Raw genomic sequence first — 19,328 nt, forward strand, 5'->3', positions numbered from 1 at the left:
ACTACATTGCCCAGGCACCCCAGCATTTCTGATTTTCTTTTTTTTTTTTTAAGATTTTTATTTATTTATTCATGAGAGACACAGAGAGAGACAGACAGAGAGAGAGAAAGAGAGAGAGAGAGAGGCAGAGATGCAGGCAGGGGGAGAAGCAGGCTCCACGCAGGGAGCCCGACATGGGACTCGATCCCAGGTCTCCAGGATCACACCCTAGACGGAAGGCAGCTCTAAACCGCTAAGTCACCTGGGCTGCCCATTTCTGATTTTCTAAAACCTCGGGATTATCAATATTATCTTTTATGATTATACTATGAACATATGGAAATAATTCTCAGTTAATATAACGACAGCTTTAACTGATGCCAGATCAATTCTGTACTTATATTCAATCACTGAGAGTTGTCATTGTTACTTCTTGTCCAATGTTTTCTTCCTCAACTAAAATTTTTGAGCATCAGCAGGCCTGACAGCAAGAGCAATTTAAAGGAACAAATTAGTTGGGGGGATGATGTGTTTGAACTAACACAGTGCTTCTCAACCTGTACCATGCATACCAATCACTGAAGAGCCTTGTCAAAATGCCGATGTTAGGGGCAGCCCGGGTGGCTCAGTGGTTTAGTACCGCCTTCAGCCCAAGGCCTAATCCTGGAGACCCGGGATCGAGTCCCATGTCAGGCTCCCTGCATGGAGCCTGCTTCTCCCTCTGCCTGTGTCTCTGCCTCTGTGTGTGTGTCGCATGAATAAATAAATAAGATCTTTTAAAAATATATTAGTTTCAGTAGGTCTGGGGCGAGGCCTGAGCTGCTTCTGCACCTGCCCAGGTGAGGCTGCTACTACTGGACCACGGGAGCACTTGAGAGTAACCACACTCCAGGTGACCAGGCTGTCTTGAAGAATTGGAGTTTGACTTCATAGGCTCTGAGGGCCAAACTGGGACTAATGGGGTAAGAAGTACAAGGCCCTGGATCCCAGTGCTGCACAAAGGACAGATCATCTGATTCTTTAATAATCAGTGCAATGAACAATTACAAAAGCAACATGGAGCCAGTTGCCTAGTCACTGGAGAGCTCCATCGGAGGCTGGCAGAGGGACTCCAGGGGGATTCCTAGACCAGGAAGGAGGTCAGAATAAATGAACGAAATCCCGTCCAAATCTTACTTCCCAAACTCATGTCATGATAAAATTGGTACAAAGTCTCAGTTATGCAGGATGAGTAAATTCTAGAAATCGGCTGTACAACATTATGCCAATAGTTAAAAATATTGTATTGTGAACATAAAAACTTAAGATAGAAGATCTGTTAAGTGATCCAACCATAATAAAAATTAAAATAAAGTAAAATAACATAAAATAAAATAAAATATTGGCTGATAAAGTCTCCTAAAGCAAACCAAAAACCAGTAGCACTAGCTTCTATCTAGTAACCTCAGGTACAATCCCTGATCTTAGGGTCTCAGTGAGAAGAAAAAAGGAAGTCTACACAGGGAAGAACCCACTCTGAAGGCTACATGGGGAAGAGAGTCATGACCTGCCAATGGCCATCTCCTTCCTTTCCCTTCACACTCGAGATGCAGCTCATGCCCAGGTGGGAGTGGCAGGGGGATGACATTGGGATGACTTAGTCCTTAAAATGTGTTAAGCCTTCATTATTTGGGCAGTCACAGACCAAAACTCTGGTGTCTTAATTACTTAGATAATGCAGAGTATGAACTCAATCTTGGGGGTGAACTCTTGAGCTAGCACAGGAGGTGAGGGGAAAAAAAGGAGGGTCATTGGCAGCAGGTGATATCTACAATAAGGAAAAAAAAGAAAAGAAAAACCAGGTGATGTGTCAGCTGTGCTGCTAACTCCACCTGAGGTCCAAATAAAAGAAAAATGCTTTCTAGTCATGTTAACCACAGATGGATTTATAATTAAAACAGTATTAATAAAAAAAACTTTAATGTACACATAATGATTATTTCTACCCTGCTGCGCACTCAGCAGCTATGGCTGTAATTACACTGGTACTTTTTTAGGATCTTCAAATAGATTTGTGGGTTATTCATTTTGTTAAATATCCCCCTAATTGTATGCAAGCTCTTCAAGACTACGGACAGCATCTTTTATGCACTCTTTTCTCTATAATCCTCTGCTCTGTCAACAGGACCCAGAGAGCTGTAGCTATGTTTAAGATAGAGACAGCAAACCTATAAATGTCATCGTGCTGTGGCCGTGCAGCCCACCAGAGAGGGGGGAAGGGGCGATTAGTTGCTACTGTGGTAGCAACGATAGGAATACAAGTAATAACTACTGCTTCTTGATGATCTACTATGTGCCCCCAATGACTCCATAATGAAGGTATTACTACCCTCACTTTACGGATAAGGAAAATTAAGCTCCTATGTAGTCTGGCCAACATCACAAACTGGTAAGTGGGCTGCAGATCACACAAGACCCTGTCTGCTCAGTGTCCACCCAAGGTGAGATCACCTATGGGTAAACTAGAGACCATGCAAGGCCACCTGCTGCCCTGCCAGCCAGCTCCTCGCACCCTGCACTGTTCTCTCCCCAGGCAGAATCTGTCTCTGGTAGCACGTTCCTGTACTTAATAGGCACGTGTGTTAGCCAGTGATGACAAGATAACTCTATCTACTCAAGGGACTCAAGAGTCTCTCCTGGTTTTTTTTTTTTCCACACCCCCAGGGTACAGAGGTACTGATTTGTTTTCCCTCATAAAGTCATGGAATAGTTTTTTTTTTTTTTTAAGATTTTATTAATTTATTTGACAGAGAGAAAGAGAGCACAAGCAGGGGGAGCAGCAGAGGGAGAGTGAGAAGGAAGCTCTCCACTGAGCAGGGAGCCTGAGACAGGGCTCGATCCCAGGACCGTGGAATCACGACCTGAGCCTAAGGTAGACGCTTCTCCGAACTGAGGCCCCCTGCCCAGGTTTCCCAGAATAGTTCTTTTAAACCTCAGAGTTTGAAAGAGAACATGAAGTCATTTACCTAGCTCTTTCATTTTAGAGATGAGGAATCCAGGATAAATGATTTGTGTAGGACCACGAAAATAGGTGAAGGGCTTCTGAGGACCAGGACCAATCTTCTGACTCCAACCTGGTACCCTTGCCAATACCCCTTGCTAAGAATTCTCTCACTGTCACAGTGGCAGACGGCCTCATGGAAGGCTCCCCACCCCCACCCTGGCTCACTCACCACACAGGGGCAGGTGCATGTGGTGCCAGGGAAAATCTCCCACATGGACTCCTCTGTGAGTGGAACTCAGCCAGAGGCACAAAAGGGGGGAGACTCTCTTGCACTCTTTGTTGTATACCTTCCAGCACCATTTTAATATTTTATCTTTACTATCTTTTCATTTAAAAAAAAACATACTCTTTTTGGCATGTTGTAGAGCTCTGCCCTTTGGTGTCTGAGCCTGGAGAGAATCACAGACTCTCTGTATTCAGACATAACACTTTGGCACTCCAATTACGGGGTACGTAACTCCTGAAGAAAACCCACTTCATTGCTGGATGGCGCTAGCTGATAACAGTGTTCTGACAAGTGTGCTCAAAACTGTTTTTTCAAAGCTAATTAAAATTTGCAATCAAAGTAGAGACACATTCTGGCTAACTAATGCACATATAATTTAGAATCATAGTAGTAGGTGCCAGAATAAACTCTTTCTGTCCCTGATCCAAATCATCCATGATTTTTCCCTCCGTCTGTAGAAGAATAACTGGTTCTCTAATGAGAACCTAGTGACAGGATAAGATCGTGGAGAGCCTTATGAATCAAAGAAGGAATGATCCAGGTGTTCAGTTAGACTCTGATTCGTAACTGGCCTTCTATTTAATAAGGCAGCTTCTAATCACAGGTCTGAAGCTTAGCATCAGGCCCTAGAGATGGAAAGATGTAAAACCAGGTGCTGGCCTCCAAGAAGCTGGCATATATTAAAGATACGATAAAGAGATAGCACAAGGCCGAAGACTTGAAAATGCGAAATGGGAGATTCAGAGGAACATGCTACAGGAGTTCTCGAGCACAATCACACGAGCTAGACCCACCTTAGGAAGAGGACTTGAGACAGGACTCAAAGAAAAATGGACACAGAGTGCAAAGGAAGGTTTCTGCAGCTGTCTGGACAGCTGGGTGGCTTAACACAAAAGACATTTATCCCCTCACAGTTCTCCAAAATCGAAGTATCAGCAGAACCTCACTGGCTCTGGAGGCTCTAGGGGAGACTGTGTTTGTATCAGCTAAGGTTGCTATAACAAAATACCACAGATTTGGTAGAGGCCGGGGAATCTAAGATCATGGTGCTGCTAGATTTGGTTCCTGGTGAGAATCTGCTTCCTGGCCTCTACACAGCTGCCTTCTTGCTGTGTGCTCACACAGCCCTTCTCCTGTATATGAGAGTGAGCTCTGGTGTCTTTTCGCTTCTGATAAGGGTCCTAATCCCATCATGGAAGGCACCAGCCCCCATGTCAGCATCTAAACCTAATTACCTCCTGAAGGCCTGCCTCTAAATATCATCAGGAGGGTTAGGGCTTCATCATATGAATGGGTGGCAGGTGAGGGAGACACACACATCCAGTCCATGAGAGCATTACTTGCTTCTTCCAGTTTCTGGAGGCTACTGGCATCTTTGGCTTATAGCCACATCACTCTAATCTCTGCTTCTGTCTTCGTATCCATGTCTGTATTCTTCTCTCTGTTTGCTTCTTACAAGGACACTGGTGATTGAATTTAGGGCCAACCTGGGTAACCCAGGATGATCTCATCTCAAGATCCTTAAATAAATCACATCTCCAAAGACCCTCTTCCCAAATACAGTAACACAAGTTCCAAGAATTAGACTGTGGACATATCATTTGGGAGGGGAGGACACCATTCAGCCCACTAACACAGCAAAAGGAACCACTAAGTCAGAGATGTGCCAGGGATGTGCCCCCTCTGGAGTGGGACAGAGGGAAGGTGATTTTAACTGTGATGCAGGCTTGTGTACAGATGCAAAGGGAGACACAACTGCACTGGATGGTAGGGCCAGCATATAGAGGATTTAGGAGGGATGTCAGATTATTCTAGAGAAGTCTTCTGTTTTTCCACTGTCTTACTTCTTACACTGTTGTTTCTGGGCCTTCAGCTTTTTAATATCATCTTATCACTGAAGTAGATTTAGACTACCCCCTCCCTAGGAAAGAACAGTTGAGTCAATTTAGTTCATATTTGTATCTATAACTTCTGGAGAAAATACAGTAACTGTAGAGCCAGTGAGCTGTGCCCTCAACAAAAGCTTTTTGGGTCACTCTTCTGCTTTCCTGTATCCTGCCCTATGGCCGATGCCAACCATAGATAAATATATTGACTTTCTTAGGGTACCCTATGTAGTTTCTACCAAGGTAGTATTTCTAGAACCCACCAGAATATATTTGCTATGCTCATCCTCCTGCAATTGCACAACAACACAAGCAGGTTTCTGAAAACCTCCAGAAGTGTTTCAAAAGTTCAACTTTTCCTGTTCTTCACAGCGGGAATATAGCTGACAGGCTATCATTTGTGGACATGGAGAGTAACAAAGAAGCCCCAACAATTCAAATATGTTCTTTCAGCTGAAGTCCTCACCTCTTCTATTGAACATTTATTTTTTTTTTCTCTCTAAGACTCTGAGTGGAAAGATACTGAGAATTGAGCCTTGTATCTTTGCCCTGCCTACTTTCAGTGCATCATATCAGTGTGACTTGTTTAGGTATGATCAAAAGGTAGGCAATAGCAAGAAATAAAGGCCCAGAAAGTGAGAATCTGGAAAGCTAACACAAAAACATATAGGTTAATTATTTTTATCTGTTGGGTCAACCAGAAAAAAAAAAAAAATCAAAACAAAACAAAACAAAAAGCACTCCAGAGAGACCTCAGGGATCCTAAGACCACCTCTGCGTTATCCTTGTCTCTGCATTCAGAGAGGCCTTAGCTTAGGGAGCTTTGTTACAATGACAATCATTTGTCCATGAGGCACATAGAACTTGAATGAACTTCTAAAGCAGCTTTCTAGCACCCACAGAAATCCAGAGTTCTCCAAATAGATGGTTGCCTGGTCCCCTACCATTTCCCAAGCTGTGTGACTCTGATAAGTCGGTTAGTATCTCTGAACCATATTTTCTTTCTAAAGTTTCTAAAATAAAAACAGACCTTACTGGGTTGTTCTGAGACTCCAAGGGATGGCATGAAAGGATATTATGAGCTGTAAAAATGCTAACAGATACTTGTTAATTTCTAGTGTCCGTCACTAACTCTTCCTTTCTCAGACCAGTCCAGACAGCAGAAGCCAAGCTATGTGACTACACTGTGACACCCAGCTCGTAGCTGAAAGAAGTGGGGAAGCAGTTATCATGTGGTATTGCATGAGGACTCCTGGGCCTTCTGCTTATGGAACGTGATGGTTTATGTATCTAACATTTACGTAGCACCTACCGCAAGCAGCCTTTCTTCTAACTCATTTGCACAGCCTTATAAGAAACCACGGCAAAGAGAGTTAAGTAACTTGTCCAAAGCCAAACTGCTTATAAACAGTTCAAGATTTAAACTCAGGCCACCCAGCTCCCAAGTGAGTTCATGCCTGCTGCCTGTCATCTTTTGTGACCATCGTAGAACAACTGACTGACATAATCGACATTCTCAAGTCCCTCCTCCTTGACTGGTCTTCCTTGTGGTGTTTATATAGCTCATGCTTACAAAAAGCAGATATTAAATCTCAGAGTCTCTAAAGACATGATCATTTAAAAGAAATAAGTAGGACTAATCATGTTCAATACCCAGACAGCTGAAATTATAAACACCTGAGCATTACGGCTTTCACTTTTCACTCCTTGGTTTATATATTCTCTCCCATTCAGGCCCATGTCTTGGGGTCCTGGCACCAAACCCAGACAGCCTCGGCTCCCTGAAGCACAGCATAATCTAATAGCCTGCATAAATAAACCCTCATCAGGTGACCCTGAGAGAGCTCAAACACCATCTCAGATGAGCCCAGGGGCAGGCGGGTGACCAGAGCAAATTGCATAATTGTATGGAGACTTATCTCGCAATGGCTCTCTCCTTTCAAATCCCCTACAATCATGAGTGAAACAGTTGCCAATTACTTTAAAAGGATTCACCTTCTGATTTCCAACTTATACAGCAAATACTAACAACACATTAAGAAAGAAAGGAAACGTTCTCTCTTTACAAAGCAATCTCCCCAACAGAGTCAATTTCTCAATAGTGGTCTGTTCAGCTGTCCTGTCCTTGGTAGCCTCACATAACCCTGGCCCAGGGTCTTTTAATAATTGCTTCTTAATAGATATTGGCTAAAAAAATAAAAAATAAAACGTTGGCATACAGGACTCTTTTAATAAAGAGAAAACTTATTCATCTTTATCTAGCTCGGTCTGGCTTCTGAAATGTGTTACTTTGAAAGTTCTAGGAAAAAAATGTAAGGGGGCAGTGGGAAGAAGGCGAGAGGAAATTACTCATATTTTACAAGTTCAGAAATAGCAATTCTCTCTCCCACTTAGGTATCCCTTAACCTACTTAATATATCCACAGAACTTTGTGAATAGTCATCTTTCAACCTAGCAACTGCATGCTTATTCATTCATTAATCCACACTTACCTCATGTCTACCGTGTGCTAGCCTAGGTACTTCATATTTATTATTTCATTTAGTTCTCCAAAGGAAGCACAACGATCCTAATTTCACAGCTGAAGAACTGAGACTCAGAGATTTTATATAACATGGCAAGGTCACCCAGCTAGCAGAAAAGCAGAGCCCGTGTGAATACAGGTCAGCTTAAACAAAGACAGCCCAGGTGGCTCAGCGGTTTAGTGCCACCTTCAGCCCAGGGCATGATCCTGGAGACCCGGGATCGAGTCCCATGTCGGACTCCCTGCATGGAGCCTGCTTCTCCCTCTGCCTCTCTCTCTGTCTCTCATAAATAAATAAATATCTTTAAAAATAAATAAAGACAACCTTTATATCTGTTCCATACTTTCCAAGAGAGTGTTTGTTCAGAGACCACAGGCATAGAAAGCATTTAGGAATTTCATCGTTTGCCAGAAGAAACTCAATGGAGAAGCTTTTGTTCATTTTTGAAGATCCTCACAATATGTCACTGGAATGAGGGAGCTCAGGGATTTGTGGGCATTCTGCTCCCATTCCCCATGTACACCTGGCCATACATTCTAAGCTGCTCTGATGGATACGTGCTATAGGCATTCAGCAAATTTAGTCCAATAATTGGAATCTGCCATGTGCAAAGCCTTATGCTAGGTGCTATAAGAACTAAAAAGATGTGTGAGTAGAAACCCAGGACTCTGAGAACTATACACTCTTTCAACCAATGAATTAATCAGAAGAGGGTTATCCATGTGAGGAGAGAAAAGGGTAATGTTTAGCATGGTATTATTTAAGCTCAAGGTTCTCAGATGGAACATGTGAAGGCTTCTCTCAAATCCTGTCTGGGGCCTGGAAGAATTGGGGGGTGTCCTCTTTCTCTTTTCCTATTCTCTCGTGAATGAGCTCTAACCAGCCTTTCACACCTGCCTCTCCCACTAGACAACACCAACTCTGACCTCCACAACCAACAGTCATTCTCAGGCTTCAATTGATTTGGCCTATCAGCAGCATTCATTAAAAGTAAATGAATCAAAGTATTGCAATTCAACATAGATGTGCAGGTACCTTGGAAATGATCTGCAGTGAGCATATATTATTTTTATAAAAGTTATTTTTGAAGTGTTACAGCGATAAATGAAGATTCTTTTCCAGAAAAATCACAAAAGTCAAAAGGATAGTACAGTTTCATATGGATCAGTCTAGCTGAAGGGGTAGCTGAAACAAAGCCTGAGGCAGGGAAGACCGCTAAAGCAAAGATGGACCTAGATCACTACAAAACAATAGGGTATGAGTAAGACAATCAGAAGGGACCAACGGCCTATTCCTTGGGTAGTCTGGTTCCTTCAGTTGGGGGATTTCCTTGAGAACAGGTATCTATCCTACAAAGGCCCTATATGGGAAGGATGCTCTGCTCCTCTTCAAAGAGATCCTTTTCTTCCACGGACTATCAGGTTTCTTGACCATTTCAAGACCATTTGATAAGACCATTTCAGTTCTGGCTCTGGAACTGGTTTGAGTTCAAAGGGAGCTGATCTGTAATGGTCAGAGTTTCTTAAATTTACAGAGGATCTTTCTCCCAATAGTTTCAATATCTTTTAGTCAGTAAAACATTCAATTTTCTCTCATAACAACCCTGAAAGGAAGCAGGAGGCAAGTTTTGTCTCCATTTCATGGATCAAGAACTGAGGCAAACTTCACTTGCCTAAAGTTTCTGCAATAGTGGAATATAAAGACTATAGCAGAGATTGCTGGACTTCAACCCTCTGGTATCACTATGGGGCGACAAATGTGGCACCTGCGCTGCCATTCACCCTTCCTATGCCCATGAGCCACAGCTGAAAACGTGGCACTCTTTTTCACGATAGTCAGTCTCAGCTGTAGAATCCATCTCAACGCAACGCTCTAAGCAGCTACTACCATTAAATAGGCCCTGGCAAGGGAAGAGATAAAAATATATATATACCCAGGAGAGGACAAAGCCCAGCAGAACAGAAAAGGGTAAGGATTCACCAACTCTTCTTACTTGTTTTAGGTATGAATTATGCCAGATATTGAAGATACCAAATGCAGCCCAAATATTAAATATTCTATTACATTCTTCTCTAAAAGCATTTTGGGGACGCCTGGTTGGCTCATTCGGTTAAGCATCCTACTCTTGATTTTGGCTCACATCACGATCTCAAGGTCATGAGATCAAGCCAGTGTGTCTAGCTCTATGCTGGGCATAGAGCCTGCTTGAAATTCTCTCTCTCTCTCTCCTCTGTCCCTCCCCCTCTACCCATGCACTTTCCCTCTAAGAAAATAATGCTTAAATAAATAAATAAAAGTGTTTTGTTAATGTGCATAAAAGAAGGCACTTTTATTTTAAAAGTATATATTCATATATGGATTGTATACTTTTGTAGGCTTTTGTACAGTAGTAAGGAGGTATGGATAGATACACTTATAATGCCTATAGAACTTTCTAGGGGGAAAAAGCAGAACTATTCTCTATGAGCACTTAGATTTTTCATAAATAAGTTCAAATTAATGTTAACTATAACAACAAAAATGAGTATTAATATGAACTCTGGACCTATTATGAGTCTGATCCTAGATGCTTTAGTTTTAATCCTCACAATAATCTGATGTGAAAAAGAATGATAATTTCAATTTTGCTGATGAGAAACAGAGACTTAAGTTTAAAGAGTTTAAGGTCACAGAATCAATGATGGGGTGGAACCAAAGCTGGAGAGTTCAAATTCTAATCACTAATGCAGACATTCCTCCCAAAATTATCTTGATGAGATTGTATTTGCAGGTTGTTTCCATACTGAGAAAATGAGGCATACTAGACTTAAATTTCAAAAGCCCTAGTATTTAAGCTAAAAGATGACAGATCCCTTCTTGGGTTTTCATGGTCTTAGGTTGTAAACTTGGGTCAGATGTAAAAACAAAGACACTAATCACAATTGTTGGTCATTCTATCCTTCAAGGAAGCAAGCTCTTCTCACAAGACATGCAGAGAGGGGAATATCTATACATAAATGCATAGCTCCTTGTGGTTTCATGTGAGGAGGCTCTGGGGTAAGAAGGCCACGTTCAAATTCAGTTCAAGAAACAAGAACAAAGGCAAGTTCAGTGCAAGGAACTGAAAGAAAGCCAGTGTAACTGGAGTACAGAGACTCTCAATGTCACCTAGTGATGCTGGAGGAGAATTTAAGTAAAATGACTTAAGACGACCAAGCCTTCCAACCAAGACTATCTTGTTAAGTTTGGGCATTTAGTACCCCTCTCTTATCACCACCCCAGCCCCAAACAGCAAGAATATGCAAAGTTACAAACATGTAGGGGGTTTGTAAGTATGTGTGTGTGTCTGCGTAATTAAAAAACAAAGATTAAATATCTCCATGGGTCTAAATAAATAAATAAATAAATAAATAAATAAATAAATATCTCCATGGGTCAAACACAAATAGAGATGCAAAGGACACTTTGAAGAGTCCAGGAGTCCTACTTCTGTGGGCCATTGGGGCTGAAAATGTCCACAGGGACCTGAGCTAGCCTCCCTGCTAGAAATAAGCAAATGCAGAAGGGGAGCTCCATACCACAATGAAAGGGGGCTTTTAAACCTGCCTTATCCAGGGAGGTAGCAGAAGGCAGACACAGCCTCACAACCAGACCTGGGCCATGGGTACTGGCCTGGTCGTGGATCTTGGATGTTTTATCATTGAAGTGGAAGAGAAGCTCCCAACTGCTTATATACCCCTGGCTCTGGGTTGGGGACTTTGGTGGTAAGAAGCAGGTAAAAGCAAATCCCTTGATAGGGCAGGGTGAGAGCAAGGAAAGAACAAAGAAACAAACTCAAGATCATGCTCCAAAGCATAATTCCAAAGCATATGAGAAGAACCAGCATTAAAGAGGGTCCAATACTGTCAATATCAGACTGTTCCACCCCCTGCCCCTGCCGTGAAATGAAAAGAACAACCTAATAGTGACTTTAAACTGGAGCTTTATAAACATGTAGCTTGTTGCACAGACTATCTGTATCAGAATTCAACATTCCTCACAGTAAATTTCTTATTATATAAATCTTTAAGTTTGAAGTGTTGAACTTGTACTTTCCAGTGAAGTGATCGGAAACACAGCATCACTATCTTTAGCATCTGTGAGACCATGGGCTATGGCTCTGTTCCCTCCAAGCCATGAAGGCTGAACTTCCAAGGTCTCTGCACCTCCACAGCATCTTTAGAGAATGAAAGACAATCTTGGGACAGTTTGTGACAGCAGAACGGACATGGCTGCCAAGGTAGATGATATGGATGGAAAAGCTAAGCCAGTCCTGCGACAGAACACCTCTCCTTGATAGAAGGATGGGAAAGTGGGCAGAGCAAGAAGATGGTTCCTGAAGTTAAACATGGCCTTTATTACTAGATTCAGTCTCGAGTTAGAATGAACTTATTAAATTCTCCACCTGCTCTGCCACAGAACTGTTTATGTTTACAAAGCAACATTATATGTACTTTAAAATGGGAGATCCTAAATATAAAAGATGGCCATTCGATGAATGAATAGCTGAATGGGCCAAATCATCCTAAGTTAGAAAAAAACTGGGGCATCATGCATATTCCTCTTACTTTTCATGACAAGCTCAAAAGAAGTTCTGTGAAAACCAAATTAATCAATTCAAATAATCCACCAAAAGAAAGTTTCTGTAGTATTCAATTGCAGAAGGTCACAGCACTGCTCTAATTTCAATGGTGGTATAAGCACTGGCTGTTTAAATCAATCATGTTCCTTCTCTTTCTCCAAAAAAGGCATAGTACTAGATGCTACTAAGTACAAAGGATGAGGAATAGATCACATATTCAGGCTCCAATCCCAATCAGAATTTTGGTTTAGGGAGAGAAATACCTTCATGGAAAGCTGACAATGTGGGCAAACATATAGCCACCCTTGTGAAACTACAACTCCAAAGAAGCCATGATGCATTAGCCAAGGACTAATTTTAGTCCTTTTTTTTTTTTTTTTAAATCCCAGACAGCAGTGATTACAGTGCTGAAAAAAATGTTTTCTTCCTAACCCCTCACAGGAGATCTAGGAGGGCTCCCCAAATGTCTGGTTTGGGGTAAAATCTAATCTGTCAAAAACTGCAGATTCTAATGACAAGATGCAGCACTGTGAAGTGGCAAGCTCCCTGTCCCAGGCGATGTTCAGATGGAGAGACCCGTGATGATGCGTCATAAATGTGCGGACGTGCCTGAGGTGGGAGGTTGCTGGATTATTGCTTCCAAATCTGGAACCAAGGACTCTGGGCCAATTCTTAGGCCAGCACTTCCCATGGGGGAAAGGCAATGACAGCACAGCCGCTAGATCCTGAAAAAGCTCAGAGACCACTTTGGTTGTGAACCTACGGCTTGTTGACAGCCCACTCTCTATTTAACTGCAGGTGGCAGACTTATAATGATTCGTAGGCATTTACTGCCACTGACCTAAAACCAGCGAATTCTGCTAACAGAGATTTATTAGAAAGAAAATCAAGAAACAACGTATAATTACAGGTGACGCTTAGTTAGCAGTTAATTATTCAGTTCTTTGTTCCACTCCTTTCTTCTTCCTACTTAATTCCTTTTGGCCACTTCTCTGTGAATTCACTTCCTTCGTCCAGTGGATAAATAAAGCAGGTGAGATTCAAAGTCCCCAACAGGGCAATCTGTGGTTGGAAGCGGTGGGAAAAGGCTTGGGAAGGGGAAGGAAGGCAGGAGGATATTAAGCTTACTGGAAAAGTGATTGTGTTTTTTTGTTTTGTTTTGGTTAGTAGGGTATAAAGTCTGGAGTCAGACTGAGTTTTGATTTCTTGTTCTGCCACTTACTAGCTGTGTATCCTTGGGCAAATAACTCGGCTGGTCTGACTCAGCTTCCTCATGGAGAAAATAGGGATATTAATATCTGTGTTGGAGGACGTTTGCAAGGATTGGATAAAATAATGCAAAGAGCCAAGTATGGTTCCTTCCCATCTGGTAAGCACTTAAGCTGCGTTATTAAAAGTACCTAAAATTTACTCTTCTCATGTAATTAAAATATGTCTGAAAGCTCTTACACTGAGAAGTAGGGGTTCCCAAGTATATGCACACATATTAATCTAAAAATTTCTTAGTATAAATTTGCATTGGTTAAGGGTGGCTCAGCTGGTTAAGCATCTGCCTTCGGCTCAGGTCATGATCCCAGGGCCCTGGGACTGAGCCCCAGAGTTAAGCTCCCTGCTTTAGTGGGAGCTTCCTGCTTAGCCTGCTTCTCTCTCCCCTTCTGCTGCCACTCCCCCAGCTTGTGTGCATTCTCTCTCTGTGTCTCTCTGTCTCTCTGTCTCTCTGTCTCTCTCTCTCTCTATATATATATATATATCTATATAGATATATATATATATCTTTCTCTGGCTTTCACTCTTGCTCTATCTCAAATCAATAAAACCTCTTTTAAACATTTTTTTAAAATTTGCATTGGTTAAACTTTACCTGTCGACTTCCCTGCTTGGAGGAGCAGCTACTTGTGCTCCTTGAAGGGGAGACCAGTTTTTGGGACACCCCAAGGTTCTTCTCGTCACTCATCATGAGCAGTGGGTCACTTGGCCTCGATGCAGTCAAAATGCCATCAGAAGACAGTGGAGCTGAGAGTATGGAAGTCCCACACAGGCAGGTGGCTCAGTTCTTATCCAATACGTTTTAAAAGCATTTTGGATGACCCAGAGGAAATCTCTAAAAGCAAAAGAAAAGGATTACAGAGAGGGTCAGAGGCATCAGACACCATCTGTAATTAGCCACTGATAGTCTGCAAGTGGTTTGTCTATGGTTCAGATCACAGAGCCATGATGCTTAGTTGTATCAAAAACTGAGAAGGAAAAGATGTTTTTATACCCATCTTATATTGGAAATTATGTATATGTGGTTTTTCATGTAGTTTTGCAAAATGACAGAACTAAGAACAGTAGTAAGAAAATATGAGTCCAGACATACAAAATCAGTACTATAAAAACCATCTGAAACCACAATGAGATACCACTTCATACTTAGTGTATAATTTTTTTAATGGAAAATAACAAGTATTAGAAGAAACTTCAACCCACAGGCATTGCTGGTAGGGATATTAAATGGTACAGTGAAGTTGGAAAGAGTTTGGCAGTTTTTTAAAAAGTTGAACAGTACTATCATCTGATCCAGGAATTCCACTCCTGGGTGCATCCCCCAAAGAACTGCAAACAGGTGTTCAAACAAAAACTTGTACAAGAAGGTTCACAGTAATGCTATCGGCAGTAATCAAAGGTAGTAACAACCCAACATCCATCAACTGATGAATGGATAAACTACATGTGATATATGAGGTATTTAGGTCTTGAGGACACAGTCTTTATGAATGGAATTAATTATAAAAGAGACCACACACAGCTCCCTTCCACCATGTGAGGATACAATTAAGTATGAGACCCAAAGGGGCCCAGTGCCCACACTGGCATTCCTCATTTTGGGCTCCCAGCCTCCAGAACTCTGAGGAATAAATTCCTGTTGCTTATAAGCCACCCAGCCTGTAGTATTTTGTTACAACAGCCTAAATGGACTAAGACTGTATATCCATTCAGTGGAATATTATTAGGAATTAAAAGGAATGAAATAGTGATACATGATACAGCATGAGTGAACCTTGAAAACATCATGCTAAGTGAAACAAGCCAGACAGAAAGACCACATATCTTTCTATTTATATGAAATAATCACAGTGGGCAAATCCATAGAGGCACGAGGCCAAGTATGGGTTGCCAAGGGCTGGGGAAATTGGGAAATAGAGTATGGCTATGAGGTCTCCTTTTAGGGTGATTAACTTCTGGAACTAGATCATGGTGATAGCTGTACAACAGTGTGAACAACTAAATGTCACTGAATTATATATGTGAAAATAGTTAAAAGTTGCTTTTATGTTATATGTATTTTACTGCAATTTAAAAAAAACTGTTGTGTGGTTTTTTGTGGGTTTTTTTTTGTTTTTGTTTGTTTGTTTGTGTTTTGTTTTGTTTTGTTTTGTTTGCAAGGATCGGGTAGAAGATTTATTCTACCAAAGGTTTTGGAGACATTGTCTAAAAACACTATTATATAGTGTGACAAAACTATGAAGGAAAACAAAACTTCTCACATCACCTAGAGAATACTAGTAATTGAAACAATAATCATCTTTGAGTCCACACTACTTACTGCCAAGTCCTAAAGTAAGAGTCTCCCATACACATTATCTCATTTAATCAACAGTCTGATGGGAGGAGATTCTCTCTCCTTTACAGAGGAAAACACTGAGTCTCTGAGAAGTTAAATAACTTGCCTCCTCGCAAAGCTGGCAAGAGGCTGAATTCACCCTAGATGCCAGGTCTTTAACCTTGGGGTTGGAATTCAGCATGCTTTAATAGCCAGGTCTGGCGACAACAGCCACTGCCCAGCTCTGGGACCCAGTAGAACCCAGAAGCTGCCTAGAAAGACTCAGGAGGGCGTACATCCTATATCAGCTCTGCAGAGGTACCACCCCCCTCCTTCCCACATCCCACAGCACAGGACCTTTAAGATGGCAAAGTGTCTGAGGTGGGGAAGGGGACTGATCGGGGAAGGGGCAGGGACGCCTCCTACAGTAGTTAGCTGGGCTGCCAGCTGCCACCCGCAGCTCTTCCCGGGTGAACCACTGCCTTCACCCACAGCCCTGAGCCAAGAGCGAGTAACGTGTTTGGTTTGGGCTGAAGTAGGCCAGCCTTTTATTTGACATACTAAGTTCAAATAAATTCTGTAACTTTCCCAAGCATATTAACAACAACAATAAAAAAAAATTATATCCCATCTATTTGGTTCTTAGTGTTCACATAGTCTAATTTTAAATAGAAGCGTGTTATATAATCATCCGGGACCCAGCTAGTTAGATATTATTTTAAACCTTTGGTTAATTATTCAATATTCAATCTCCTATGCCCTTCATTAACACTTAGCTCTTTAAAAATGAGTCTGCTAATCAGCAGCCAGTGATGTATGGAAGTTTTGACTCACTATAGTGTACGCCAGATACCAATACTTCAGTGTTGTTAACTGGGATTTATTATTTTATTTTATTTTATTTTATTTTATTTTATTTTATTTTTTTTGTTACCTGGGATTTAGATAAAAACTTTTAAAAAATGAGTAGGCTAAAACCATCAACTAAAACCAAGACAGTAAGGGAAACCTGGGTGGCTCAGTGGTTAAGCATTTGCCTTTGGCTCAGGTCATGATCCTGGAGTCCCGGGATGGAGTCCCACATCGGGCTCCCTGTGTGGAGCCTGCTTCTCCCTCTGCCTGTGTCTCTGCCTCTCTGTGTGTGTCTCTCTCATGAATAAATATAATCTTTTTAAAATAAATAAATAAATAACCCAAGACAGTGAGAAATATCATCTCAGAAAATAAAATTAAGGTACTTGTGGAGCTGGAGAACTCAATTCGCACATTGCTTTCCTAGAAACCCCCCAAATCTCTGAATTCAGATATATTGGATCCAACAATAACTAAGACTAACACCAAACCAACAGCAGCTTGTCCACAAAGTCAGCGTTACTTGTGGGCCATGACTAATTGGACCCGAAGTTAGAGGCCAACACCGTTGAGTTCAGAAACTGCCAAGCAAGGCTGTACGGATATATTAATAGTTGGGTTTAATAGCACGGTGGCTGTTGCTGTGTAAGAAGGAGGGGGGAAGAAAGCTGTGACGGGAACCCCAAATGATGAACTGTGTGCGGGGGCAGCCGTTGCCATGACGACCAATGCCACAGTGGATCCGGAACACCAGCAAAGGGTTTGTGCGTGTGCCCGCCAGTATTTCTGTCATGTTTTTAAAAGCTGAGGCTCCCCCAGGGTGAGTGCAGGCTGAGGGGTGCTGTCTAACGACTGTGCAGCAGGGGCAGCAAGGAAGACTTGGGCAATGAAGGGTCGCAGGACTTCTGAAACTACCCGGTTAGCAACACAACAACTCTGTCCCAGAGGCAGCGGATATACAAGGTCATCTTCATCTCTGAGCTCCACTAAATTTCACCTCGAAAGGAAGAGCCAGCAGGGCTAGGGCTGTGAGCAGGCCAAGTGCCATACTCACTGAAGTGGGTACTTTGAGGTCCGGCCTCTCTTTCTCCCTCAGGACTCCAGCCTCTCAACATCCATCCTCGAAGGAGTCAGGGATTACCACCCAGGCAGATGCATCTTATTTCATCTCCCAGAACCTTCCAGCCTAGCTGCATCAGAAACTCAGTTAAAATCTCTAGTTAAAATTCAGTTCACTTATGGCTCGAAAGGCAAAAGAGGTCAAAATCTTGGGAAAAGGAAATACTTGAAACAGGGTAGAACAAAGTGTGAAGGCACCAGAGGCCCGAGATGAAGGTGCCTTGGGAGTAAAGTGGTCATGTGGAAGGAGTAGTTATTGTGACAACCTAGAGGACCCTAAGGGCTGGCCGGGAGGGTGCTCAGGGGGAAGACCCTGACAGGAGTCCCAAGACAAAGGACCCTCACAGAGGAGTCACACAGAAGGTTGGGGTCTTCCATGCCAAGTGCTGACCTAGTCAAATGGAGAAGACAAAGCCGTTAGGGGTGATGAACACTGGCCAGGGCCCAGGGCCGCTGGTTCAGGGGTATATGGACCTATGAAGGCGCTTTGGTGCTTTCTCTTCTCCCAGTGACCCTTCCATGGAAATCCTCTAACTTAAGGGTTTTTTTTAAAATAGTTTCCCTGCCCACATGCTGTGAATGACTTAAGGACAATAGTTTATCCCTCCTCCCCTTATTTTTTTCACTGAAACATAACTTCCATATAGTAGAGAGAACAAATCTTAAACAGACAGCTCTATGATATTTTACATTGGTAAATCCTGAAATAATCACCACCCAGACCAAGAAATAGAACATTTGCAGGCTCCCCAGAAGGTTCCTCCATCCCTTGACCCTTGATCCAATAGGGAAAGGAGCAAATCCTCCTGCTGAAAGCTGTGGTACCTGCCCCCAGTCAACCTGTCTGGCAAGTATTTGTCTAAGCCTCCAACAGACAGACAGCTGAGACTTCCCAAACTTATAGGAACAGCTCGTATGACTGCTCTTGTGCCTTCTGCCTAATGCAAGTGTTTGCTGCAAGACAGAACTCAGTGTGGAACACGCTTTCATTTCAACAAACCACCTGGTAGCCAAATCCAACGGGTATGAGAAGCTCAATGCACTTAGGTCAATTAAAAAATGCCCTTCTGGTGCTTCTAAGATGAGCTAGGTCCTTGCATCATTGCCAGTCCCCTTGGAAGCTAATGGGTCAGACCGAGGCGAAAATAGTATTCCAACTAAAAGTCCAATGTGCATGAGACATGCAAGCATAGCGCTTCCATGAGGAAAGAGAACTGATTTCTACCAAGAATGGGGAACAATAAATGATCAAGACACTGCCAAGCATTTGGGCCACAAAGGCTGATTTTAAGACTTATTGTGGCTATTTTTTAAAAAGATTTCATTTATTTATTCATGAGAGACACACACACAGAGAGAGAGAGAGAGAGAGGCAGAAACACAGGCAGAGGGAGAAGCAGACCTCCACGCAGGGAGCCCGATGCGGTACTCGATCCCAGGACTCCAGGATCACACCCTGGGCCGAAGGCAGGCGCCAAACTGCTGAGCCACTCAGGGATCCCCTGTGGCTATTTT

General features: G+C 42.4%; 1 protein-coding gene across 9 annotated transcripts in view; it reads right to left on the bottom strand.

Moving 5' to 3' along the window:
* Positions 1-19,328, bottom strand: part of OSBPL3 (oxysterol binding protein like 3) — a 177,611-nt gene that overhangs the window by 74,749 nt on the left and 83,534 nt on the right. For 8 of the 9 annotated variants that reach the window (XR_003143041.3, XM_025464408.3, XM_025464411.3 and 5 more), the window contains one exon: positions 14,121-14,360. The exons of the other annotated variant lie outside the window; for it this stretch is intronic. Coding sequence is in view for 7 of the 8 variants with exons in the window: in XM_025464408.3 (XP_025320193.1) it covers positions 14,121-14,216 (96 nt within the window). In the remaining variant the exon portion in view is untranslated. The remainder of the gene's footprint in view (positions 1-14,120; positions 14,361-19,328) is intronic. 9 annotated transcript variants of the gene reach the window in all.

Source organism: Canis lupus, chromosome 14 (assembly GCF_003254725.2).
Source record: "Canis lupus dingo isolate Sandy chromosome 14, ASM325472v2, whole genome shotgun sequence".
In the NCBI taxonomy this organism is placed as follows: domain Eukaryota; kingdom Metazoa; phylum Chordata; class Mammalia; order Carnivora; family Canidae; genus Canis; species Canis lupus.